The sequence below is a fragment of the Oncorhynchus masou genome, chromosome 10 (genome assembly GCF_036934945.1).
Source record: "Oncorhynchus masou masou isolate Uvic2021 chromosome 10, UVic_Omas_1.1, whole genome shotgun sequence".
Lineage (NCBI taxonomy): Eukaryota > Metazoa > Chordata > Actinopteri > Salmoniformes > Salmonidae > Oncorhynchus > Oncorhynchus masou.
Window position 1 is genome coordinate 24,880,513 of NC_088221.1, and position 27,480 is coordinate 24,907,992.

A 27,480-nucleotide genomic window follows, 5' to 3' on the forward strand; every position below is an offset into this window, starting at 1 on the left:
AAGAATCCAGAAAATCACATTGTAGGATTTTTTATGAATTTATTTGCAAATTATGGTGGAATATAAGTATTTGGTCACCTACAAACAAGCAAGATTTCTGGCTCTCACAGACCTGTAACCTGTAGCTCTCACAGACCGGCTCCTCTGTCCTCCACTCGTTACCTGTATTAATGGCACCTGTTTGAACTTGTTATCAGTATAAAAGTCACCTGTCCACAACCTCAAACAGTCACACTCCAAACTCCACTATGGCCAAGAACAAAGAGCTGTCAAAGGACACCAGAAACAAAATTGTAGACCTGCACCAGGCTGGGAAGACTGAATCTGCAATAGGTAAGCAGTTTGGTTTGAAGAAATCAACTGTGGGAGCAATTATTAGGAAATGGGAGACATACAAGACCACTGATAATATCCCTCGATCTGGGGCTCCATGCAAGATCTCACCCCGTGGGGTCAAAATGATCACAAGAACGGTGAGCAAAAATCCCAGAACCACACGGGGGGACCTAGTGAATGACCAGCAGAGAGCTGGGACCAAAGTAACAAAGCCTACCATCAGTAACACACTATGCCTCCAGGGACTCAAATCCTGCAATGCCAGACGTGTCCCCCTGCTTAAGCCAGTACATGTCCAGGCCCATTTGAAGTTTGCTAGAGAGCAGTTGGATGATCCAGAAGAAGATTGAGAGAATGTCATATGGTCAGATCAAACCAAAATAGAACTTTTTGGTAAAAACTCAACTTGTCGTGTTTGGAGGACAAAGAATGCTGAGTTGCATCCAAAGGACACCATACCTACCGTGAAGCATGGGGGTGGAAACATCATGCCTTGGGGCTGTTTTTCTGCAAAGGGACCAGGACGATTGATCCGTGTAAAGGAAAGAATGAATGGGGCCATGTATCGTGAGATTTTGAGTGAAAAACTCCTTCCATCAGCAAGGGCATTGAAGATGAAACGTGGCTGGGTCTTTCAGCATGACAATGATCCCAAACACACCGCCTGAGCAACGAAGGAGTGGCTTCGTAAGAAGCATTTCAAGGTCCTGGAGTGGCCTAGCCAGTCTCCAGATCTCAACCCCATAGAAAATCTTTGGAGGGAGTTGAAAGTCCGTGCTGCCCATCAACAGCCCCAAAGCATCACTGCTCTAGAGGAGATCTGCATGGAGGAATGGGCCAAAATACCAGCAACAGTGTGTGAAACCCTTGTGAAGACTTACAGAAAACGTTTGACCTCTGTCATTGCCAACAAAGGGTATATAACAAAGTATTGAGATAAACGTTTGTTATTGACCGAATACTTATTTTCCACCATAATTTGCAAATAAATTCATTAAAAATCCTACAATGTGATTTTCTGGATATTTTTTTCTCATTTTGTCTGTCATAGTTGAAGTGTACCTATGATGAAAATTACAGGCCTCTCTCATCTTTTTAAGTGGGAGAACATGCACAATTGGTGGCTGACTAAATACTTTTTTGCCCCACTGTACATCACTTAAAGTATAAGGACATACACAGCAAATTTTTCAGTGTTAGATCAACACAGAGAGTGTCACTTTTAACACTGGTCAAGTGTCTATACAGGTCCACACTTTTCAGTGTTGAAGGTCATGAACAATCAAAATGTTTTTCATGAAACTGGATGATATTTGAGGTAAACCAGATTTGGTTTAACACTGCTTATTAACGCCAACACTTGGGTTCTTTTACACCAATAAGTGTTAATGGGGCGGCAGGGTAGCCTAGTGGTTAGAGCGTTGGACTAGTAACCGGAAGATTGTGAGTTCAAACCCCCGAGCTGACAAGGTACAAATCTGTCGTTCTGCCCCTGAACAGGCAGTTAACCCACTGTTCCCACGCCGTCATTGAAAATAAGAATTTGTTCTTAACTGACTTGCCTGGTTAAATAAAGTTAAAATAAAAAAATTAAAAAAATTAAATGTAACAATAACAGAGTTCATTTAACACCTGAATAAACACAATAAATGTTACACTGAAAAATCACCACTAGGTTACACTAACCAATTAGCTATGTACTGTCATTGCTGGCTAATCTACGTATTTACGCCACTGAAACCCCCTCAGTGTTATTCTGAGACATTGCTATGTTAACAAGAGACACACATCCGCTGACATTTATGATTTCACGCCAGACATGGCTAACAGCATTAATTCTGGCCGTGGGATCTGCTCTCAATAACAGCAGAGGTGGAGGGCCATGATTAAGGAGATTATTCAGATGAATGGTGACTGGCTTCTGTGAATCTCCCTACTCAAAAATAATGTATGAATAGAACACAATGTTTGATGGCTGTACTAGGGATGGATGAGGGAAACACACACATATACACACACAAAATAGATATCTACAGCAAAAATGATTTCTATAATGTTCATGTATGCCCGAAATGGCGCTGCGGTCTAAGGCACTTCATCTCAGTGCAAGTGATGTCACTGTAGTCCCTGGTTCAAATCCAGGCTGCATCACTTCTGGCTGTGATTGGGAGTCCCATAGGGCCGTGCACAATTGGCCCAGTATTGTCCGGGGTAGGCTGTCATTGTGAATAAGAACATGTTCTTAACTGACTTGCCTAGTTAAATAAATAAATCATAACAGGCCCAGAAAGGCTGCTTCTCATTGTATCCACTGCTCTACCCGGACCTGTTCCTTTGGGCCAAGCACCTGTGTAGTTGCCTTTGATATTTACTGGTGTTGTCAGCCTGCTTTGTCCATCCCTGTTTATTCATGTTATCCCCAGAGGAGATCAAATCAGTTCCTACTTCATCTGATAAACGCCATGGCAACCCTGCTAGATTCTATTTTGTCACAGCATCTGGTGATGGGGTGTCTGGAGTTTCTGCTCTTGTACTTAGGGTCTTTTCTCTTGTCTCTGTCCTATTTACACTTTCACATGTATCACCTCTCTTCCCTCCTCTCTCCGTCTCCTCCTCCCACTGCTGGCTCTGGGTCTATTCTTCCTCTGGCTGCTAGTCTTCTACTCCTGGCTCAGAGAGGAAATGGGGCTACCTCAGTCTCCCTGGCGACTCGGACGCAGAAACTGTGAGTCCTTGCCTCCTTGTGTTTGCATGCTTGCATGTGTGCGTCCCACTTATTGTGAATATATTTCCACCAAGCTGTGTCGCTCTGCTCTAATCGCTGCCACTCATACAGGCTCATTCTATGACATAAATTAGATCATTATTATGATATTACTTTCACCTGCCAGATACATCTCACATCAAATGACGCAATCTGTCCATTCTGCATTTTTACCTTCAGAAAGACTAAAGGCTATCTAGTCCTACATCTGTCTTACTCTCTCCTCCTTTTCCCTCTACTTCTTTTAAAAATTTCCCCCTGCTCTGACTGTCCTCTTCTCTCACCCTCATCTGTTCTGATTCTCTACCACAATCATCTACTTCTCTTTTCTCCATTCTGTTCTTTTCCTCTCCCATCTCCCCCCTCTATTACACTATTTTACTCATTTTGCTGTCTCGTACCCCTCCCTTGCTCTCTCACTACCCATCTTCTCTATTCTATCTACCCTTTCTCCCCTTCTCTTCCCCTCTCTTCTCCTCACAGAGCAGTCTGAACAGTATGATGAGTATGTACAGTGAGACCGGTGACTATGGCAACGCCAATGTGAGTGGGGAGCTGCTGTTGAACATCAGCTACAGCTATAAGACAGGCGCTCTCAATGTCCTGGTGAAGGAGTGTCGCAACCTGGCCACCGGGGATGAGAGGAAGCAACGCACAGACGCGTAAGGGCACACACACACTGAAGAACCTACACTCTAAGAAGAAAAGGTGCTATCTAGAACCAAAAAAGGGTTCTTTGGCTGTCCCGACAGGAGAACCCTTTAAAGAACACCTTTTGGTTCCATGTAGAACCCTTTTGGTTTCCATGTAGATTCCTTTCCACAGATGGTTCTACATAGAACCAAATAGAGTTAAAAATGGTCTTACATGGTACCAAAAAAGGTTCTCCTATGGTGACAGCCACAGAAACGTTTTGGAATCCTTTTTTCTAAGAGTGTATGCTTACACAAACACACACACTACATTATCACAGTCACTGACCATCAGCTCAACTTGAACCAATCCATGACTGAAGTGTGAACTCACCGTGACCCACAATGACTGTGACAGTCATGGTATGATAGAGTAACCTTAGTGAAGCCCTGGGGTGATCATATGGATCCCTGCATACATGTCCTCCTCTGGAGTGTGGCTGAATGACTGTATCTTCCATTGGCAGCTATGTGAAGGCTTACCTTCTCCCAGACAAGTCTCGCCAGAGCAAGAGGAAGACCAGCATCAAGACCAACACAATCAACCCTGTGTTCAATGAGAACCTTAGGGTAAGGAAGTGTTTGTGTGCACGTATGAAAATGTGTATAGCTTGGGAGACAGTAAAATGTAATGAGTTTGTTTTTGTGGTCATGAGAATGTGTATCGTTGCCTGAAGAAAGAGTGTGTGTCAATACTAGTGACATGCAGCAGGTGTTCATATTTAAAGAAATGAAGCTTTCATTAACCTGCACCACCATACCTAGTGTTTCAGCCTTCATCAAGGCCCTGGTGTGCGTGTTTTATTCCTGTATGAGCATCGGCAGGAAATGAGTTTTGGCACTCAGTCCTACTCTCCATCCGTCTCTCTCACCTGTGCTGTGTAGTATGTGATCAGCCACTCCCAGTTGGAGACGCGGACATTGCAGCTGTCTGTGTGGCACCACGACCGCTTCGGTCACAACAGCTTCCTTGGGGAGGTGGATCTGACCTTTGACTCCTGGGAGTTTGACACTAACATGGAGGAGTGGTACTCTCTGCAACCCAAGGTATCCTGTGTTTAGATGGACAATAGCGTACATGTGTGGATTTATACTGTATGTAAGTCGTAAATGCTGTAAGTACAGTATGTTTGTTCTATGTGCAGCTGGACAGTAGAATGGACTCCACGCTCCAGTATAAAGGGGAGCTAACCGTCGTTCTTAAGTACATCCCTGCAGAGAAGAACCTCATGCTACCCCTGGACCAGGTCCAAGGTACTCCACAATTACCCCCTCTGTTTTACCTGCCCCCAGCCCAGCACTAACACACCTGATTCAACTAATTGACTAAAGATGTTGATAAACAGAACCCTTTCGTCCTCTCCTCCTCTCAGTGAAGAAAGGCTTTCTGAAAGGAAAGAAGACCAGCATCAAGCTGCCCAAGGGAGGAATGGTGGAGCTGCTGGTCAAGGAGGCCAAGAACCTGACCGCTGTCAAGTCTGGAGGCACATCGGACCCCTTTGTGAAAGGGTGAGACGGGTGCACCCATTTAGTATCATGTGGAGACCCATTTATTTCAATCAGCCTACATTTCTAGGACCTACTATCTACCTTCTTCCTATTCAATGGGTCTCGAGTGGCGCAGCAGTCTAAGGCACTGCATCTCAGCACTAGAGGTGTCACTACAGACCCTGGTTAGATTCCAAGCTGTATCGCAACCAGCTGTGATTGGGAGTCCCATAGGGCGGCGCACAATTGGCCTAGCGTCGTCCAGATTTGGCCGGGGTAGGCCGTCATTGTAAATAAGAATTTGTTCTTATCTGTTTTGCCTAGTTAAATAAAGGTTAAATATTACTCTGACAGTTTTGTATTTCTTGTTTCCTGTCTCCCCATCTGTTCAGGTACCTGCTCCCTGACAACAGTAAGTCCACCAAGCACAAGACGGCGGTGTTGCGTCGCACGGTCAACCCCCAGTGGAACCACACCTTTACCTATTGTGGCCTGCAGGCCGGAGACCTGAACAACGTGTGTCTGGAGCTCACCGTCTGGGACAAGGAGGCTCTGGCCAGCAACGTCTTCCTGGGGGGAGTCCGACTCAACGGAGGGACAGGTCTGTCTGTCTTTTCAATTATTTTCTCTTTCTCCTCTGAGGTTTAGGGTGATTTGTAGCATATTCAGTCAGCATAAAACTGTAGGGATATGGAGTGTATGGAACAGATAGTGATGACCTATTGTCTCCCTCCAGACCAGAGCTATGGGAACCAGGTGGACTGGATGGACTCATATGGAGAGGAACAGCGGCTATGGCAACGCATGATTGACAACCCAGAGGTCCCCCAGGAGTGTACACTGATGCTGAGGTCCAGCATGTGCAAGCACAACCCATGACATGGCAGGAGGGAGAAAAAGGAGAGAGGCAGTTGGAAAGACAGAGGGGAAACAGAGAAAAGTATCAGAGAGGGGAGAAAAAGTAGAAGTTAAGAAAGAGGGAAATAAAATGAACAAAAGAAAGAGAGGGGCAGAGGTTGAGAGTGCTCCATGGCCTTGCTCTATCCCTGCAATAAAGAGCTGATGACATCACCCCACTTCCTGAACTTTGAACCCTAACCACTGAGCCACCCTGATCCTGCACTGGGGTTCGTGGCCCTCTACCTGGTTAAGTGGACAACCAGTCATGCCTTACACACACACACCCTGCCCTCCAAAGCATCCAGCCAAGACCAAGCACTGCTACAACAACAACTACTAATACCGCTGTACATTATGACATATATGTAACATAATGAACAAGCATGTGCCATTGTATGATCTGATCTGACTCCCGGTTTCCACTATGCACATACATTATGGGTGTGTGGGGGAACCTGTCCTTGTCGTGTTTATTTACAACACTCTCCTCTCCCTGTGATGAGACCACGAGTTAGAAGTTGTCCTTATTCCCAGATCTAGGATCAGATTGTCTTGACCTGCTCCTAACTATAACCATTAGTGGGAAGTTAACATATCTGACCCTGTATCAGTGGTTCAGGATAGCCTCTACCTACTCTCATAAGGTAACTACTCCAAAGGCACTTTGGGTTTGTTGCATTGCTGAGGAGATTTAAACATTCCAATAGAATACTGTAAAATGACAATTAGGGTATGTTCAAGACTGCGATGTTTCATGCAATAATTGTATTAGGCAACATTCTGAACTGATAATCACCCGTTTCAAATGGTTGCACAACTGCATTGTAACTGATCCTGAACACACCAATAGTTTTACTGTTGTCTTGATAAAGCACATTTTAAGAGTAGAACAGCACAAACAATACTCACTTCATCAACAGACGTCTATGGACCTAACTTTGTGTGGAAACAGATTAAGGCGGAAATCTAACCAGAGTCCACCCTCTGTCTGTGACTCATTGAATAAAGCACATCCGTCAGAGTGTCTGTCCCTGTAACTCAGGCCACTGTGACCCCTCGGTCCTTGTAACCTCCCTGGATGAGTAATAACACTTCTAGTATCCCCCCATAAAGGGTTCCGGTGTCTTGGCATGCGTCCCAAATGGGAGCCTTTTCCCTTTAAAGTGCACTTGTAGAGCACTATAAAGGGAATGGGCCAGTAATCAAAGGTCGCTGGTTCGAATCGCCGAGGCGCCGAGGTGAAACATCTGCCAATGTCCCCTTGAGCAAGGCACTTAACCCTAATTGCTCCTGTAAGTAATTCTGGATAAGAGCGTCTGCTAAATGGAAATAAATGGAAATGGAATAGGGTACCATTTGATCGCAGACTATGTTTCTGTATAGTCATATCCTACTGTGGTTTCATTCTTTCTGTGGAATGACACGTCTGCACATTCGCCATTGTCTAAGTTTCTGTTATGCTCAACAACCATTGAAAAGTGCATAATAATAATGATACTATTAAAATGGCATTTACTGTATAGATGAGTTGTGCGCAATACCCTGCTGCTACTGAAGAAACACTAGATGTGTCTAACAGCATGTTACGGTCTCTGTTTTAATGTCCTCTCATTTCAAAACTAGATTGATTTGACTTTGGAATGTGACTGAATCCATCTCTTATTTTGATTGCAATGTGTTATCAGAATATTTTGAAGTAATAAACCACACATATCAGACCACAGATCAGATCTCTATGTTTAGAACAGACTTTCTGTGCGGAATGTAACTGAGAGTGTCTGACCGGGTCAGTGTGTGTGTGCACGTGTGTGTATTTGCATTCACACAGCAGCCATCTCTCCTGAGCGTAAAAGTATCAAACTTTTTATGTCGTTACAAAAGACAAACTAGACTGTCGTAAAACATAGTTCTGGTTCTAACTGTAACAACAGAAGGACGAGGTCACTCTTTTTAAGAGGGCTATTTAATCATGGTTGTGTGAAATCAAAGGGAACGAACAGCAGTGTACTGATGGACCAGCATCACTGCCGGTCACATCACACACACACACATTCCCGAGTGCTTATTATTAATGTCCTAATTAAAACACTGCTACCAGAATTGAGAAACATAAATATAAAACAGCTAAAGGATTTTTCCAGTTTCATATCTTAAAAAAAAGAAAATAGTTATTATACAAAACAACATAATAATAGTAAAATGTGTCCAAGCTTTAAAAAACAAACAAAAAACAAGACTGACGAGTACAAGAATCAATATGATTGTGATGACCCACTCTGCCCAGGACCTCTAACTTCTGTAGGATGCAGTGATGAAAGTGAGTTATATTTCCATTCAAATTAGCCTGGTCCCAATGCTCCACAGCTCCAAACTCCAATCAGTCATTCCGATACTAATGATTCCTACTTAGTAGTGACTATTGAACCCCCTGTCTCCTTACAATTAGAATGACACTTCAACTGAAAGTCATCACATTGGTGGGAAATAGAGGGTTCAATGACTTATTGATGGATACGTTAACTAGCTGTGGTCTGCTATGGGGAACTGGAGGATGGGAGTCGGGTTCAGGAAGTAATATTAAGCAACGGTAGGGTTTAATTATTGACTTGGAGGGATATTGTGGGGGTGAGAAGGACTGTCCATAGGGTGAATGAAATAGGGTGCGTTGAGGAGTACAATTGGGAATAGTGGGCTTTATGGGGAGATGGTGTTAGTGAGGGGTGTCGTTGAGGTGGTGTACTACTGGCAGGTGTGGCCTGCCTCCTGCTGCAGCACCATCTCATCCATGCGTCCCTGCCAGGTGTCAATGGTGGTGAAGATCTGGGCTGAGGTGATGGGGTATGTGTAGCGCTCCTTGTCCATCCCCTGCTTGTCAATCATCACCATGTTGAAGTTATTATGGGAGATCTGGAGCAGTAACCTAGGCAACATACATCAACACTTCCATCAGGTCAAGGCTGAACACATAATGGTAGGTCTGAAGAATGAGTTATAGGTTTGTTATGAATGATGATGACGGTGTGTGTATGTGTGTGTGTACCGGAGTTGTAGAGCCAGCCCTGGGGGGATGAGTCTGTGGCTGATACGGCCGATCTGTGCCGGGTAAATCCCGACCAGCTCAATTACCGTCACATGCCTGAGATCCAGACCACACTGGGCATGCTGGAATACACACACATTTACATTATAACCACACCAAAAACACACAAATAGCATTGTACACACAAGCACAGAACATGAAAATGCACTCGCATACAAATTCAAGTAATGTCAACAAAGTTCACAGAATCCATCATCTGGCCTGTCAAAGGCCCAGTGCAGTAAAAAACGTGATTATCCTGTGTTTTATATATATTTCCACACTATGAAGTTGGAATAATACTGTGAAATTGTGAATAATACTGTGAAATTGTGAAAAAGGTGTTTGAAAAGACTGCCTGAAATTTCAGCCTACTTTGGTGAGATGGAGTTTTGGTGACATCACCAGGTGGTAAATTAGTTAATAGACCAATGAGAGAGAGAGTTCCAAACCTCTCGCTAACAGCTAGTTTTACCTTCCCCACTCAGACTACTCCCAGACAGTCCTAGTACTATTCTTGCTTTAGAAATTTCTCTTTGCTCTTTTAGACCATTTTAATTGAAAACAATCACAGTAGGGTACTTAATTGTTTCCCATAAAGGATTTGATAACGAGATGAAATTGGCTGCATTGGACCTTTAAAGGCGAGTTTGTAATGACTCACCGCATATGACAAGAGTCACCTCTTTCCTGACACTTTAAAAGGTCAGGCTTTTTAAAGGCTGCTTCCTTTTAATATATTTTGACAGGCAGAAAATCATCCAAACCCAGAATAGTCTGAATTTACAGAGCACACCGGCATTGTTTATGCTGCGTGGTGACATTTTCTCTGTTTACCAGAAACTGAGGAACTACACACCCCATCAGCAGAATCACAGACAATTTGACCTACTCCCCCATTCGCTCTCTCTTTCCTCACGCTCTGCCTTTCTCCCCTCCCTCTCCCCTCCTACTCCCTCACCTGTAGATTAGTCATTTGGAACCTGTAGTAATGATTGGCAGCTGTGGGAGCAGAAATGATGAGGAGGCGTCGTTTCTCATAGAACTGGTCCAGCAGACCTGAGGCTGTACGCACCCCCACGTTGATGTTCATAGCTGTGACATAACATGTTATGACATAATAAAACACTACATCATTGCAACATATCACATCATCACATTCTATGAAAGCAAATGATGTAACTTGATTTGCAATTGCCCTAAAAAACTCAAAATGTTAATTTCATTGCTCTGTTTTACTTGTCTTTACTGGTCTTGTTGTTATAAAGTTTGCTATGACTTGTTCCTTCCACAGCATATATCAGAAGTGCGATATGGAGTGTCACTGTATTTTAAAATATGATAGCAGTATAATACTGTCTCTTCCATTAGACAATAATCCACTTAAGTATGTGTCACAGACAGTGCTGGTCGATGTCAGAGCAGGCGGTATTGATCTGCTGGATCTCTGTGATAAATCGACAGCCCATCCCGGCCGAGGGAGACATCCCCGTTTTCACCTCCAGCGAACCCCTCAGCACCCCTGATCACAACTTCAATGCTGCTTAACACACAGCATGGTGGATGTGTAATGTACAGTTGAAGTCAAAAGTTTACATACACTTATGTTGGAGTCAATAAAACTATTTTTTCAACCACTCCACAAATGTCTTGTTAACAAACAAGAGTTTTGGCAAGACGGTAAGGACATCTACTTTGTGCATGACACATGTAATTTTTCCAACAATTGTTTACAGACAGATTATTTCACTTATAATTCACTGTATCACAATTCCAGTGGGTCAGAAGTTTACATACACTAAGTTGACTGTGCCTTTAAACAGCTTGGAAAATTCCAGAAAAATATGTCATGGCTTTAGAAGCTTCTATTAGGCTAATTTACATAATTTGAGTCAATTGGAGGTGTACCTGTGGATGTATTTCAAGGTCTAACTTCAAACTCAGTGTAACGGCGTTCTTCGTTTGTCGCAAGAAAGTCGGACCGAAATGCAGCGTGTAGGTTACTCATGTTTATTAGTGAAACAAAACAAACGAACTATATATAAATAACTAATAAATACAAAACAACAAACGGAACGTGAAACCTATTACAGCCTGACTGGTGAAACTAACACAGAGACAGGAACAATCACCCACGAAATACAAAGCGAAACCCAGGCAACCTAAATACGGTTCCCAATCAGAGACAACGAGAATCACCTGACTCTGATTGAGAACCGCCTCAGGCAGCCAAACCTATGTAACACACACCCCTAATCAGCTACAATCCCAATAACTAAAACACCCCACTAAGAATACAACAAACAATAAACCCATGTCACACCCTGGCCTGACTAACTAATTAACTAAAACACAAAATACTAAGACCAAGGCGTGACACTCAGTGCCTCTTTGCATAACATCATGGTAAAATCTAAAGAAATCCGCCAAGACCTCCACAATTCTGGTTCATCCTTGGGAGGAATTTCCAAATGCCTGAAGGTACCAGTTCATCTGTACAAACAATACTACGCAAGTATAGACATCATGGGACCACGCAGCCATCATACCGCTCAGGAAGGAGACACGTTCTGTCTCCTAGAGATGAACGTACTTTGGTGTGCGAAAAGTGCAAATCAATCCCAGAACAACAGCAAAGGACCTTGTGAAGATGCTGGAGGAAGCAGGTACAAAAGTATCTATATCCACAGTAAAACGAGTCCTATATCGACATAACCTGAAAGGCCGATCAGCAAGGAAGAAGCCACTGCTCCGAAACTGCCATAAAAAAGCCAGACTACAGTTTGCAACTGCACATGGGGACAAAGATCATACTTTTTGGACAAATGTCCTCTGGTCTGATGAAACAAAAATAGAACTGTTTGGCCATAATGACCATTAGTTATGTTTGGAGAAAAAAAAGTGGGAGGCTTGCAAGCCGAAGAACACCATCCCAACCGTGAAGCACGGAGGTGGCAGCATCATGTTGTGGGGGTGCTGTGCTGCAGGAGGGACTGGTGCACTTCACAAAATAGATGGCATCATGAGGAGGGGAAAATTATTTGGATATATTGAAGCAACATCTCAAGGCATCAGTCAGGAAGTTAAAGCTTGGTCGCAAATGGGTCTTCCAAATGGACAATGACCACAAGCATACTTCCAAAGTTGTGGCAAAATGACTTAAGGACAACCAAGTCAAGGTATTGGAGTGGCCATCACAAGGCCCTGACCTCAATCCTATTGAACATTTGTAGGCAGAACTGAAAAAGCATGTACAAGCAACGAGGCCTACAAACCTGATTCAGTTACACAAGCTCTGTCAGGAGGAATGGGCCAAAATTCACCTGACTTATTGTGGGAAGCTTGTGGAAGGCTACCCGAAACATTTGACCCAAGTTAAACAATTTAAAGGCAATGATACCAAATACTAACTGAGTGTATGTAAACTTCTGACCCACTGAGAATGTGATGAAAGAAATAAAAGCTGAAATAAATCATTCTCTCTACTATTATTCTGACATTTCACATTCTTAAAATAAAGTCGTGATCCTAACTGAACTAAGACAGGGAATTTTTACTGTGATTAAATGTCAGGAATTGTGAAAAACTGAGTTTAAATGTATTCGGCTAAGGTGTATGTAAACTTCCGACTTCAACTGTATGTGTGTGTGGTTTATAGTGATGGGGGAAAAAATCAATAGTTACATATCGGGATATTATTTTTGACAATATATCGTATCATTTTGAAAATATCACAATATCATTATTGTGCTGGTTTGATGTGCCTGCATGTTCTCATTCAATTTGTTTTTCAGAACTTTTATTTCCATGTCTGATCAAAACTCATTTTCTCATGGCTCTCTCTTGTCCCTCTGCAGCAGACAGATGGTGAGCAGTATGTTTGGAACATCGAATCGCAATATAATCACAGTATTGAATCGCAATACATATAGATTCGTGATAATCGCAATACATATCGTATCGACACCTACAGTGCCTTGCGAATGTATTCGGCCCCCTTGAACTTTGCGACCTTTTGCCACATTTCAGGCTTCAAACATAAAGATATAAAACTGTATTTTTTTGTGAAGAATCAACAACAAGTGGGACACAATCATGAAGTGGAACGACATTTATTGGATATTTCAAACTTTTTTAACAAATCAAAAACTGAAAAATTGGGCGTGCAAAATTATTCAGCCCCCTTAAGTTAATACTTTGTAGCGCCACCTTTTGCTGCGATTACAGCTGTAAGTCGCTTGGGGTATGTCTCTATCAGTTTTGCACATCGAGAGACTGAAATTTTTTCCCATTCCTCCTTGCAAAACAGCTCGAGCTCAGTGAGGTTGGATGGAGAGCATTTGTGAACAGCAGTTTTCAGTTCTTTCCACAGATTCTCGATTGGATTCAGGTCTGGACTTTGACTTTTCCATTCTAACACCTGGATATGTTTATTTTTGAACCATTCCATTGTAGATTTTGCTTTATGTTTTGGATCATTGTCTTGTTGGAAGACAAATCTCCGTCCCAGTCTCAGGTCTTTTGCAGACTCCATCAGGTTTTCTTCCAGAATGGTCCTGTATTTGGCTCCATCCATCTTCCCATCAATTTTAACCATCTTCCCTGCTTCCCTGCTGAAGAAAAGCAGGCCCAGACCATGATGCTGCCACCACCATGTTTGACAGTGGGTATGGTGTGTTCAGGGTGATGAGCTGTGTTGCTTTTACGCCAAACATAACGTTTTGCATTGTTGCCAAAAAGTTACATTTTGGTTTCATCTGACCAGAGCACCTTCTTCCACATGTTTGGTGCGTCTCCCAGGTGGCTTGTGGCAAACTTTAAACAACACTTTTTGCTGCACTGAAAGTAAAGGGGCTGAATAATTTTGCACGCCCAATTTTTCAGTTTTTGATTTGTTAAAAAAGTTTGAAATATCCAATAAATGTCGTTCCACTTCATGATTGTGTCCCACTTGTTGTTGATTCTTCACAAAAAAATACAGTTTTAAATCTTTATGTTTGAAGCCTGAAATGTGGCAAAAGGTCGCAAAGTTCAAGGGGGCCGAATACTTTCGCAAGGCACTGTAAGTATCGTGATGATATTGTATCGGGAGGTCCTTAGCAAATCCCAGCCCTATTGGTTTATGTGAAGTGCAAAGTACTGTATGTGTGTCTGTGAGGTGTGCTTATGTGATGTGAACAATATGTGTGTATGAGTGTGTATACATACATGTGTGTGTGTGTGCACAGATATGTACCTGCACAGTTGGTTTCCGTGCCTGACCAGGTGAGTCCATACTGGCACACCCTGGCAGCACTGCCCTGGAGTTCATACCCTCCTGTACATTTGAAATCACAGGTGGCTCCGTAGTTATCTCCATCACTGTCACACTTCATATAGCCGTTTTCTGGAGGGGTGATGGGGCTGCAGCGACGCACTGGTGGCACAAAACAGATTCAGACACACACTCTAAGGCTGTGTTCACGCATCCCAATTCTGATATTTTTTTGCTAATTTTGTATTTTGACCAATCATTTCAGCTCTGAAAAAGATCTGATGTGAAAAGATCTGATGTGATAGGTCAAAAGACCAATTAGTGTAATATAAAAATTGTCTGATTGTGTAAAAGCAGCCTAACAGGCATAAATGTGTAAGTGTTCTGTGTTTGTTCCTTCAAATGTTGTCAGAACATTGCTGTCTGACTAGAAACACTGTAAAAATGTTGGGGTATCACCTCGTACTCTGACAGAGAAGCGGCAACTGCCTTTGTTCCCGGCGCGGTCATAGACGGTGTAGGACATCTTATGGAGCCCCTCGGGGAAGTGTCCAGGAGGCTTCCCTTTCAGGATCACACTGTAAACACAGCCTCAGTCAAATACTACACTGTGTCAATAGAACTGAAGCTTAACTAAAGACTTACCCTATTACTACTGCTACCATGACTACTACTATTACTGCTACTGCCACTAGACTTGGGCGGTATCCAGATGGTAATACCTTCATACCAACCTTGTGCTATACCGTGATATTCGGTAATGCCGGCACTGAACACAAGGGGAGGTGTTTTCTAAATCCACAGCCTCTGTAATCCTAAGGTTAGCAATGCTAACAAGTACATGTAAAATCTCATAGAGAATGCAAACTAAATGCTAACAAGTTATTTGCAAATATTTTATACAGCCTCTGATCTAAATTATTTCCAGGACAAACGTCCCAGCTCATAAAGCTATACAAGCAACTCAAAAAGCTACTTAACAGTTTGCTGCAGGCACAACACAAATACTAGACAGCAAGGCTCTTGATCCAGGAGGCGATTCTCTACAGTTACTAAGCCAAGCTAACCACTTTGCTCGATAGCGAACTAGCTACTAAATTAGCAAATCAAATACACAACTGCAGAACATTTAGCACATTTTAGACAGTTAAATTAATAGCTATAAAATATCTAGCTGGCAAACATTTAGTTGTGAATTCCATACTGTAACTAGATGTGTGCTGCACAACTGTGAGTGACTCACAAGTCTCTTGTTGTTGTGCGCTTGTAAACAAACACCACGTGAAGGAGGACTACCGGTAAGAAAAAACATGTGACAGGTAAAATAAAGAATGCAATCTTCTTTATTGCCTATCATATTGCACTAGCTGACTGCAGGTATTTACTTAAAAAGTAACTACAAATATTCAAATGTATACAAAAACCTCAAATAAATAGTTTAAACGGTATTGAAAATGTCGACCGATTAATCTGCATGGCTGATTAATTTGGGCCAATTTCAAGTTTTCATAACAAAATTGGTAATCTGCATTTTTGTACACCGATTATGGCCGATTACATTGCAATACACGAGGAGACTGTGTGGCAGGCTGGCCACCTGTTACGCAAGTGCAGCAAGGAGCCAAGGTAAGTTTCTAGCTAGTGTAGCAGTGTGATGTTGTTCCCCTAGATTATGCACCAAGTTGCACACAAGGACCAATTCAAATAGGCCAGGAGGTCAAGAGGGGAATATAATAATAATTCAGTGTGTTTTTTTAAACTTAATATTACAGCTGCATAGCTAATGTTAGTTGTTGGTGTACAACTGTTTTTTCATATCTATATTGTACATACACGTGATTGTAAAAGTTTTGTATATTTTGGTTTGGCCCATCGAGGGTTATCTGTATTTCCATACCCCCTTATTGTTGTCTTTTGCCTGACCTTCGGCAAGCAAAGTATGTTGTCCGTGGCTCGGAAATGGTTAAATATAAAACTGTGGTAATGTTACAATACAAAGATTTATTAAAGTTTCACCGAGCTCGCTAACTAGGGTACCTATGGTAACTTGTGAGTACTTGGGACGGTGTTTGAGTGAGTTTCTATGTGCTCGCGCAGGTGCCTGAGAGCTATGACTGCGCCAAGGGCTAAAATATTATCTAACCAGCAGACCTCCAGTTGTGGCAGTGTCCTAATTAAAAGTACACAACGCAGAACGAACCACGCTGCACTAGCATTAAACTTATCTTATAAAAAACCATCAACCTTAACATAATCACTAGTTAATTACACATGGTTAATGATATTACTAGTTTAACTAGCTTGTCCTGTGTTGCATATAATCAATCTACTTTTCCAAATGGGTGACAATTTAACAAAAGTGCATTTGCGAAAAAAGCAAAATCGTAGCACCAATGTACCTAACCATAAACGTCATTTACTTTCTTAAAATCAATACACACGTATATTTTTTAAAACCTGCATATTTAGTTAAAAATGATCATTTTAGCAGGCAATATTAACGAGGGAAATTGTGTCACTTCTCTTGCGTTCAGTGTAAGCAGAGTCTGGGTATATGCAGCAGTTTGGGCCGCCTGGCTCGTTGCAAACTGTGTGAAGACCATTTCTTCCTAACAAAGACCGTAATTAATTTTCCAGAATTTTACATAATTATGACATAACATTGAAGGTTGTACAATGTAACAGCAATATTTAGACTTACGGTTGCCACCCGTTCGATAAAATTTGTAAGTCGCTCTGGATAAGAGCGTCTGCTAAATGACTTAAATGTAAATGTAAAATACGGAACGGTTCCGTATTTCACTGATAAACGTTTTGTTTTCGAAATGATCGTTTCTGGATTTGACCATATTAATGACCTAAGGCTCATATTTCTGTGTGTATATTATATTATAATTAGGTCTATGATTTGATAGAGCAGTCTGACTGAGCGGTGGTAGGCAGCAGAAGGTTCGTAAGCATTCATTCAAACAGCACTTTCCTGCGTTTGCCAGCAGCTCTTCACAAAGCTTGAAGCATAGCTCTGTTTATGACTTCAAGCCTATCAACTCCCGAGATTAGGCTGGCAATATTATAGTGCCTATAAGAACATCCAATAGTCAAAGGTATATGAAATACAAATGGTATAGAGAGAAATAGTCCTGTAATTCCTATAATAACTACAACCTAAAACGTCTTAACTGGGAATATTGAAGACTCATGTTAAAATGAACCACCAGCTTTCGTATGTTCTTATGGTCTGAGCAAGGAACTTAAACGTTAGCTTTTTTACATGGCATGTAACGTGCGTTGCTTGAAGGAGACCAGGACACAGCGTAATTTGTGGTCATCATATTTATTTCAATGAGAACCAGCAACAAAATAACAAAGTGAAACCAAAACGAACGTACCATTCCGTAGGCTACAAGAGCTGTACAAAAACAAGATCCCACAACATAGGTGGGAAAAAGTCTACCTAAGTATGATTCCCAATCAGAGACAATGATAGACAGCTGCCTCTGATTGGGAACCACACTCGGCCAAACACAAAGAAATACAAAACATAGAATGCCCACCCCACATCACACCCGGACCTCACCAAGTAGAGAAATAAAACGTCTCTCTAAGGTCAGGGAGTGACAGTACCACCCCCCCCCCCAAAGGTGTGGACATCCGGCCGCAAACCTGAAACTATAGGGGAGGGTTCAGGTGGGCATCTACCCTTGGCGGCGGCGGCTACGGTTCAATGTGGAGATCCTGCTCCACCTATGGCTCCCCCCACTTTTGTGGCGCCTCTGGTGCGGGGACCCTCGCCGGAGGCCCCGGACTGGGGACCCTCACCGCAGGCCCCGGACTGGGGACCGTCGCCAGAGGCTCCGGACTGGGGACCGTCGCTGGAGGCTTCGTGCCATGGCTCATCGCTGGAGGCTTTCTACGTGGAGCCGGAACATGTCGTTCTTCTGTAACGTGCGTTGTTTGAAGGAGACCAAGGCGCAGCGTAATTTGTGGTCATCATATTTATTTAAAATGAGAACCAGCAACAAAATAACAAAGTGAAACCAAAACGAACGTACCATTCCGTAGGCTGTACAAAAACAGGATCCCACAACATAGGTGGGAAAAGTGGTGACCACAGACCACTTCTCAGTTCCTATGCTTCCTGGCTGATATTTTGGTCACTTTTGAATGCTTGTGGTGCTTTCACTCTAGTGGTAGCATGAGACGGAGTCTACAACCCACACAAGTGGCTCAGGTAGTGCAGCTCATCCAGGATGGCACATCAATGACATCGCGGCAGGGTAGCCTAGTGGTTAGAGCGTTGGACTAGAAACCGGAAGGTAGCAACTTCAAACCCCCGAGCTGACAAGGTACAAATCTGTCATTCTGCCCCTGAACAGGCAGTTAACCCACTGTTCCCAGGCCGTCATTGAAAATAAGAATTTGTTCTTAACTGACTTGCCTGGTTAAATAAAGGTAAAATAAAAAAAATGCGAGCTGTGGCAAGAAGGTTTGCTGTGTCTGTCAGTGTAGTGTCCAGAGCATGGAGGTGCTACCAGGAGACAGGCCAGTACATCAGGAGACGTGGAGGAGGCCGTAGGAGGGCAACTACCCAGCAGCAGGACCGCTACCTCCGCCTTTGTGCAAGGAGGAGCAGGAGGACCACTAACAGAGCCCTGCAAAATGACCTCCAGCAGGCCACAAATGTGCATGTGCCTGCTCAAACGGTCAGAAACAGACTCCATGAGGGTGGTATGAGGGCCCAACGTCCACAGGTGGGGGTTGTGCTTACAGCCCAACACCGTGCAGGACGTTTGGCATTTGCCAGAGAACACCAAGATTGGCAAATTCGCCACTGGCGCACTGTGCTCTTCACAGATGAAAGCAGGTTCACACTGAGCACGTGACAGAGTCTGAAGACACCATGGAGAACGTTCTGCTGCCTGTAACATCCTCCAGCATGACCAGTTTGGCGGTGGGTCAGTCATGGTGTGGGGGTGGCATTTCTTTGGTGGGCCACACAGCCCTTCATGTGCTCGCCAGAGGTAGCCTGACTGCCATTAGGTACCGAGATGAGATCCTCAGACCCCTTGTGAGACCATATGTTGGTGCGGTTGGCCCTGGGTTCCTCCTAATGCAAAACAATGCTAGACCTCATGTGGTTGGAGTGTGTCAGCAGTTCCTGCAAGAAGAAGGCATTGATGCTATGGACTGGCCCGCCCGTTCCCCAGACCTGAATCCAATTGAGCACATCTGGGACATCATGTCTCTCTCCATCCACCAACGCCATGTTGCACCACAGACTGTCCATGAGTTGGCCTTAGTCCAGGTCTGGGAGGAGATCCCTCAGGAGACCATCCGCCACCTCATCAGGAGCATGCCCAGGCATTGTAGGGAGGTCATACAGTCACGTGGAGGCCACACACACTACTGAGCCTCATTTTGACTTGTTTTAAGGACATTACATCAAAGTTGGATCAGCCTGCAGTGTGGTTTTCCACTTTAATTTTGAGTGTGACTCCAAATCCAGACCTCCATGGGTTGATAAATTTGATTTCCATTGATCATTTTTGTGTGATTTTGTTGTGAGCACATTCAACTTTGTAAAGAAAAAAGTATTTAACAAGAATATTTCATTCATTCAGATCTAGGATGTGTTATTTTAGTGTTCCCTTTATTTTTTTGAGCAGTGTATGTAAAAAAAAAATATATATATATATTTTTTAAATCGTCCGATTAATCGATATCGGCATTTTTGGTCCTCCAATAATCAGTATCGGTGGTGAAAAATCATAATCGATCGACCTCTAATACGCGGTATACAGCCCAAGCCTAACTACCACTACAGGTTATAAATGAAGGTTCAGTGGAGTTCGGGGTTAAGGATCAGGGGTCAGACTGACTCAGTGAGGATGCCATCGGCCGTGTCCTTGCCCTCCGGTGTGTCCCAGGTCACCCTGGCAGTGAGCTTGCCAGGCTCTGCCGTCTTGTCCTTCAGGTTAGGACACTTTATTACTGGAGCATCCACATCTACGAGAGAAGGAGAGAGGAGATGGGGTAAAGAGTGGTTAAAAAGGTCAGCAGATGTGGAGGGAAGAGAAACAGGAAGAATGTGCTTTTCCCTGTTCTGTTCTGTCATGTTATGTTGTGTTATGTTATGTCCTGTCTGTGTAATTGGGGTGATTTTAGACTAGACAAGCTGCTGTGATGGAGTGCTGTTTCACCGAGTCGTGGCTGAAAGACTACATTGATAACATACAGCTGGCTGGGTTTTCCATGCATCGGCAAGATAGAACAGCTGCCTTTGGTTAGACAAGTGGTGGCGGTCTGTCTATTTGTCAATAACAGCTGGTGCACAAAATCTAATATTAATGAAGTCTCAACGTTTTGCTCACCTGAGGTAGAGTATCTCATGATAACACGTAGACAACACTATTTACCAAGAGAGTTTTCATCTATATTTTTTGTAGCTGTCTATTTCCCACCACAAATCGATGCTGGCACTAAGATCGCACTCAACGACCCGTATAAGCCCATATCAAACAAGAAAACGCTCATCCAGAGGCGGCACTCTCAGTGGCCGGGGACTTTAATGTTGGGAAACTTAAATCCGTTTTACCTCATTTCTACGAGCATGTTACATGTGCAACCAGAGGGAATAAACTCTAGAACACCTTTACTCCACACAGAGATGCATACAAAGCTCACCCTCCATTTGGAAAATCTGACCATAACTCTATCCTGCTGATTCCTGCTTACAAATCAAATATAATTGTATTTGTCACATGCGCCGAACAGGTGTAGTAGACCTTACAGTGAAATGATAACTTACAAGCTGTTAACCAACAATGCAGTTAAGAAAAATAAGTCTTAAGTAAAAAAATTCAAACAGCAATTCATCATAGAGCAGCATTAAAATAACAGTAGCGAGGCTATATACGGGGGGTATCGGAACAGAGTCAATGTGCGGGGGCACCGGTTAGTCAAGGTCATTGAGCAGGTTGGGAGCTTCAAGTTCCTTGGTGTCCACATCACCAACAAATTGTCATGGTCCAAACACACCATGACAGTTGTGAAGAGGGCACGAAAATGCCTATTCCCTCTCAGGAGACTGAAAATATTTGTCATGGGTCCTCAGATCCTCAAAAAGTTATACAGCTGCACCATTGAGAGCATCACCGCCTGGTATGGCAACTGCTCGGCCTCCAACCGCAAGTCACTACAGAGGGTAGTGCGTACGGCCCAGTACACCAGTGGGGCCAAGCTTCCTACCATCCAGGACCTCTATACTGGATGGCAGGAAGCCTAGTGGTTGGGGCGGCAGGTAGCCTAGTGGTTAGTGCATTGGGCCAGTAAACGTAAGGTTGCTAGATCGAATAACAACAAGGTAAAAATATGTCGTTCTTCCCCTGAACAAGGCAGTTACACCGCTGTTCCTAGGCTGTCATTGTAAATAAGAATTTGTTCTTAACTGACTTGCCTAGTTAAATAAAGGTTAAATAAAAATAAAATAAAAAATATACCAGTAAGAGGAAGGCCCTAAAAATTGCCAAAGACTCCAGCCACCCAAGTAATAGACTTTTCTCTCTGCTACCGCAGTACCAGAGCGCCAAGTCTAGGTCCAAAAGGCTTCTTAACAGCTTCTACTCCCAAGCCATAAGACTGCTGAACAACTAAGCAAATGGCTACCTGGACTATTTGCATTGACCCCCACATTTTTAAGCTGCTGCTACTCTGTTATTATCTATGCATGGTGACTTTACCTCTGCCTACAGTGCCTTGCGAAAGTATTCGGCCCCCTTGAACTTTGCGACCTTTTGCCACATTTCAGGCTTCAAACATAAAGATATAAAACTGTATTTTTTTGTGAAGAATCAACAACAAGTGGGACACAATCATGAAGTGGAACAACATTTATTGGATATTTCAAACTTTTTTAACAAATCAAAAACTGAAAAATTGGGCGTGCAAAATTATTCAGCCCCCTTAAGTTAATACTTTGTAGCGCCACCTTTTGCTGCGATTACAGCTGTAAGTCGCTTGGGGTATGTCTCTATCAGTTTTGCACATCGAGAGACTGAAATTCTTTCCCATTCCTCCTTGCAAAACAGCTCGAGCTCAGTGAGGTTGGATGGAGAGCATTTGTGAACAGCAGTTTTCAGTTCTTTCCACAGATTCTCGATTGGATTCAGGTCTGGACTTTGACTTGGCCATTCTAACACCTGGATATGTTTATTTTTGAACCATTCCATTGTAGATTTTGCTTTATGTTTTGGATCATTGTCTTGTTGGAAGACAAATCTCCGTCCCAGTCTCAAGTCTTTTGCAGACTCCATCAGGTTTTCTTCCAGAATGGTCCTGTATTTGGCTCCATCCATCTTCCCATCAATTTTAACCATCTTCCCTGTCCCTGCTGAAGAAAAGCAGGCCCAAACCATGATGCTGCCACCACCATGTTTGACAGTGGGTATGGTGGGTTCAGGGTGATGAGCTGTGTTGCTTTTACGCCAAACATAACGTTTTGCATTGTTGCCAAAAAGTTCAATTTTGGTTTCATCTGACCAGAGCACCTTCTTCCACATGTTTGGTGTGTCTCCCAGGTGGCTTGTGGCAAACTTTAAACGACACTTTTTATGGATATCTTTAAGAAATAGCTTTCTTCTTGCCACTCATCCATAAAGGCCAGATTTGTGCAATATACGACTGATTGTTGTCCTATGGACAGAGTCTCCCACCTCAGCTGTAGATCTCTGCAGTTCATCCAGAGTGATCATGGGCCTCTTGGCTGCATCTCTGATCAGTCTTCTCCTTGTATGAGCTGAAAGTTTAGAGGGACGGCCAGGTCTTGGTAGATTTGCAGTGGTCTGATACTCCTTCCATTTCAATATTATCGCTTGCACAGTGCTCCTTGGGATGTTTAAAGCTTGGGAAATCTTTTTGTATCCAAATCCGGCTTTAAACTTCTTCACGGACCTGCCTGGTGTGTTCCTTGTTCTTCATGATGCTCTCTGCGCTTTTAACGGGCCTCTGAGACTATCACAGTGCAGGTGCATTTATACGGAGACTTGATTACACACAGGTGGATTGTATTTATCATCATTAGTCATTTAGGTTAACATTGGATCATTCAGAGATCCTCACTGAACTTCTGGAGAGAGTTTGCTGGACTGAAAGTAAAGGGGCTGAATAATTTTGCACGCCCAATTTTTCAGTTTTTGATTTGTTAAAAACGTTTGAAATATCCAATAAATGTCGTTCCACTTCATGATTGTGTCCCACTTGTTGTTGATTCTTCACAAAAAAATACAATTTAAAAAAAAATAAAAAGGTCGCAAAGTTCAATGGGGCCGAATACTTTCGCAAGGCACTGTACATGTACAGACGTGGCCAAAAGTTGAGAATGACACTAATATTAATTTCCACAAAGTTTGCTGCTTCAGTGTCTTTTGATATTTTTGTCAGATGTTACTATGGAATACTGACGTGTAATTCCAAGCATTTCATAAGTGTCAAAGGCTTTTATTGACAATTACATGAAGTTGATGCAAAGAGTCAATACTTCTGGGCCACATCCTGACTGATGGCAGCCCATTCTTGCATAATCAATGCTTGGAGTTTGTCAGAATTTGTAGGTTTTTGTTTGTCCACCCGCCTCTTGAGGATTGACCACAAGTTCTCAATGGGATTACGGTCTAGGGAGTTTCCTGGTCATGGACCCAAAATATTGATGTTTTGTTCCCCAAGCCAGTTAGGTTATCACTTTTGCCTTATGGTAAGGTGCTCCATCATGCTGGGAAAGGCATTGTTTGTCACCAAACTGTTCCTGGATGGTTGGGAGAAGTTCCTCTCTGAGGATGTGTTGGTACCATTCTTTATTCATGGCTGTGTTCTTAGGCAAAATTGTGAGTGAGCCCGCTCCCTTGGCTGAGAAGCAACCCCACACATGAACGGTCTCAGGATGCTTAACTGTTGGCATGACACAGGACTGATGGTAGCGCTCACCTTGTCTTCTCCAAACAACATTTTTGCCGGATGTCCCAAACAATCAGAAAGGGGATCCATCAGAGAAAATGACTTTACCCCAGTCCTCAGCAGTCCAATTCCTGTACCTTTTGCAGAATATCAGTCTGTCCCTGATGTTTTTCCTGGAGAGAAGTGGCTTCTTTACTGTCCTTCTTGACACCAGGCCATCCTCCAAAAGACTTCGCCTCACTGTGCGTGCAGATGAACTCACACCTGCCTGCTGCCATTCCTGAGCAAGCTCTGTGCTAGTGGTGCCCAGATCCCGCAGCTGAATCAACTTTAGGAGACGGTCCTGGTGCTTGCTGGACTTTCTTGGCGCCCTGAAGCCTTCTTCACAACAATTGAACCGCTCTCGTTGAAGTTGTTGATGATCCAATAAATGGTTGATTATGGTGCAATCTTACTGGCAGCAATATCCTTGCCTGTGAAGCTCTTTTTGTGCAAAGCAATGATGATGGCATGTGTTTCCTTGTAGGTAACCATGGTTGACAGAGGAATAAGAGTGATTCCAAGCACCACCCTCCTTTTGAAGCTTCCAGTCTGTTATTCGAACTCAATCAGCATGACAGAGTGATCTCCAGCCTTGTCCTCGTCAACACTCACACCTGTGTTAACAAGAGAATCACTGACATGATGTCAGCTGGTCCTTTTGTGGCAGGGCTGAAATGCAGTGGAAATGTTTTTGGGGGATTCAGTTCATTTGCATGGCAAAGAGGGACTTTGCAATTAATTGCAATTCATCTGATCACTCTTCATAACATTCTGGAGTATATATTAGGGTGGCAGGGTAGCCTAGTGGTTAAAGCGTTGGACTAGTAACCGGAAGGTTGAAAGTTCAAATCCCAGAGCTGACAAGGTACAAATCTGTTGTTCTGCCCCTGAACAGGCAGTTAACCCACTGTTCATAGGCTGTCATTGAAAATAAGTATTTGTTCTTAACTGACTTGCCTAGTTAAATAAAAAGGTAAAAAATATGCAAATTGCCATCACACAAACTGAGGCAGCAGACTTTGTAAAAATTAATATTTGTGTCATTCTCTAAACTTTGGCCACGACTGTACATATTACATCAATTACCTCGACTGACCAGTACCCCCTGTATATAGCCTTGTTACAGTTATTTTATTGTTGCTCTTTCATTATTTGTTATTTTTCTATTTTCTTATTTTTTACTTTTTATTTATTTATTGTTTACTTCAGTTTATTTAGTAAATATTTTCTAAACACTTAAGGGCTTGTAAGCATTTCACTGTTGAAAAAAATCGATTTGATTTGACAGCTACAGACAAACACCACACACACATACACCATACACATACTGTAGGGTAGCCTAGTGGTTAGAGCGTTGGACTAGTATTCGGAAGGTTGCAAGTTCAAACCCCCGAGCTGAAAAGATACAAATCTGTCGTTCTGCCCCTGAACAGGCAGAAAATAAGAATTTGTTCTTTACTGACCTGCCTGGTTAAATAAAGGTTAAAAAAAAATTACTAAAAATGCACGCACACACATCCACACAAGCACTCTCTGACTCACCTATGCAGGCACTCTCCCCTGAGGTCCAGGTCTTGTGGTACTGGCAGGTGACAGTCTTGGACCCCTTCAGAGTGTATCCAAGGGAGCAGAAGAACTCACAGCGGGAGTTAAAGTAGGATCCATCTGAACACTTATAGCCACCATTAGCAGGCATCTGTAGCTTAGGACACCGGATCTCTGACAGGGAAACACAAATCAAGTCCAAAAATGTATTTTCACAAAGAGGGTGTATGATTAGCAGGTCGCTGATGAATCTGACAATGATTCTATTGGTTGTGTGTATCTTCAGTGGTTACATACAGTACCAGTCAAAAGTTTGGACACACCTACTCTTTTACGGGTTTTTCTTTATTTGTACTACATTTCTACATTGTAGAATAACAGTGAAGACATCGTAACTATAAAATAACACATATGGAATCATGTAGTAACCACAAACGTGTTAAACAAAATCAAAAATATATTTTATTCTTGAGATTCTTCAAAGTAGCCACTCTTTGCCTTGATGACAACTTTGCACACTCTTCGCATTCTCTCAACCAACTTCATGAGGTAGTCACCTGGAATTCATTTAAATTAACAGGTGTGCCTTGTTAAAAGTTAATTTGTGTAAGACTAAGTCCATATTATGGCAAGAACAGCTTAAATAAGCAAGGATCAGGGTGGGTGTGGGGCCAGAGACGGCAGGGGTTCAAACTGTAGAACACAGTTCTTGAATATGTAGTATATAATATGATAATAACATGGATATGTAGTATATAGAACCCAGTTCTTACATTTGAATATAAAAATGGATTTGATCAAACAAAACTATGCTACCTTTTATCTCTGGGACCCTCAGGATGACAAATCAGAGCAAGATTACTGAATGTAAGTACATTATTTACCTTCTGAGGTGAATGTATCAAATCAGCTGCCATGATAAAAGCATGTTGTTGTTTTGCACTCTCCTCAGACAATAACGTGGTCTTTTTTCACTGTAATAGCTACTGTAAATTGGACAGTGCAGTTAGATTAACAAGAAGTTAAGCTTTCTGCCCATATAAGACATGTCTACTGTCCTGGAAAGTTGGCTGTTACTTACAATGTCATTCTAGTCACATTAGCGCATATTAACAACAACTGTTCCAGTTTAGGGACACCGATCTTAAGACATGAAGGTCAGTCAATACTGAACACATCAAGAACTTTGAAAGTTTCTTCAAATGCAGTCGCTAAAACCATCAAGCGCTATGATGAAACTGGCTCTCATGAGAACCGCCACAGAAAAGGAAGACCCAGAGTTACCTCCGCTGCAGTGGATAAGTTCATTAAAGTTACCAGCCTCAGAAATTGCAGCCCAAATAAATGCTTCACAGAGTTCAAGTAACAGACATCTCAACATCAACTGTTCAGGCCTTCAAGGTTGAATTGCTGCAAGAAACCACTACTAAAG

General features: G+C 42.8%; 2 protein-coding genes across 6 annotated transcripts in view; one reads left to right on the forward strand and one right to left on the reverse strand.

Annotated features, from left to right (window-relative positions):
• Positions 1 to 7,903, forward strand: part of LOC135547380 (synaptotagmin-like protein 5) — a 67,979-nt gene extending 60,076 nt beyond the window's left edge. For all 3 annotated transcript variants that reach the window (XM_064976361.1, XM_064976363.1, XM_064976362.1), the window contains 8 exons: positions 2,993 to 3,061; positions 3,584 to 3,762; positions 4,260 to 4,362; positions 4,678 to 4,839; positions 4,938 to 5,046; positions 5,166 to 5,301; positions 5,673 to 5,881; positions 6,017 to 7,903. In XM_064976361.1, coding sequence (XP_064832433.1) covers positions 2,993 to 3,061; positions 3,584 to 3,762; positions 4,260 to 4,362; positions 4,678 to 4,839; positions 4,938 to 5,046; positions 5,166 to 5,301; positions 5,673 to 5,881; positions 6,017 to 6,159 — 1,110 coding nt within the window. In that variant the 3' untranslated portion in view covers positions 6,160 to 7,903. The remainder of the gene's footprint in view (positions 1 to 2,992; positions 3,062 to 3,583; positions 3,763 to 4,259; positions 4,363 to 4,677; positions 4,840 to 4,937; positions 5,047 to 5,165; positions 5,302 to 5,672; positions 5,882 to 6,016) is intronic.
• Positions 7,904 to 8,125: 222 nt separating this feature from the next.
• LOC135547386 (sushi-repeat-containing protein SRPX-like) overlaps positions 8,126 to 27,480 on the reverse strand; it is a 34,263-nt gene continuing 14,908 nt past the window's right edge. For all 3 annotated transcript variants that reach the window (XM_064976376.1, XM_064976375.1, XM_064976377.1), the window contains 7 exons: positions 26,046 to 26,222; positions 20,393 to 20,519; positions 14,973 to 15,091; positions 14,496 to 14,675; positions 10,221 to 10,354; positions 9,221 to 9,342; positions 8,126 to 9,100 (listed from right to left, as the gene is read on the reverse strand). In XM_064976376.1, coding sequence (XP_064832448.1) covers positions 8,920 to 9,100; positions 9,221 to 9,342; positions 10,221 to 10,354; positions 14,496 to 14,675; positions 14,973 to 15,091; positions 20,393 to 20,519; positions 26,046 to 26,222 — 1,040 coding nt within the window. In that variant the 3' untranslated portion in view covers positions 8,126 to 8,919. The remainder of the gene's footprint in view (positions 9,101 to 9,220; positions 9,343 to 10,220; positions 10,355 to 14,495; positions 14,676 to 14,972; positions 15,092 to 20,392; positions 20,520 to 26,045; positions 26,223 to 27,480) is intronic.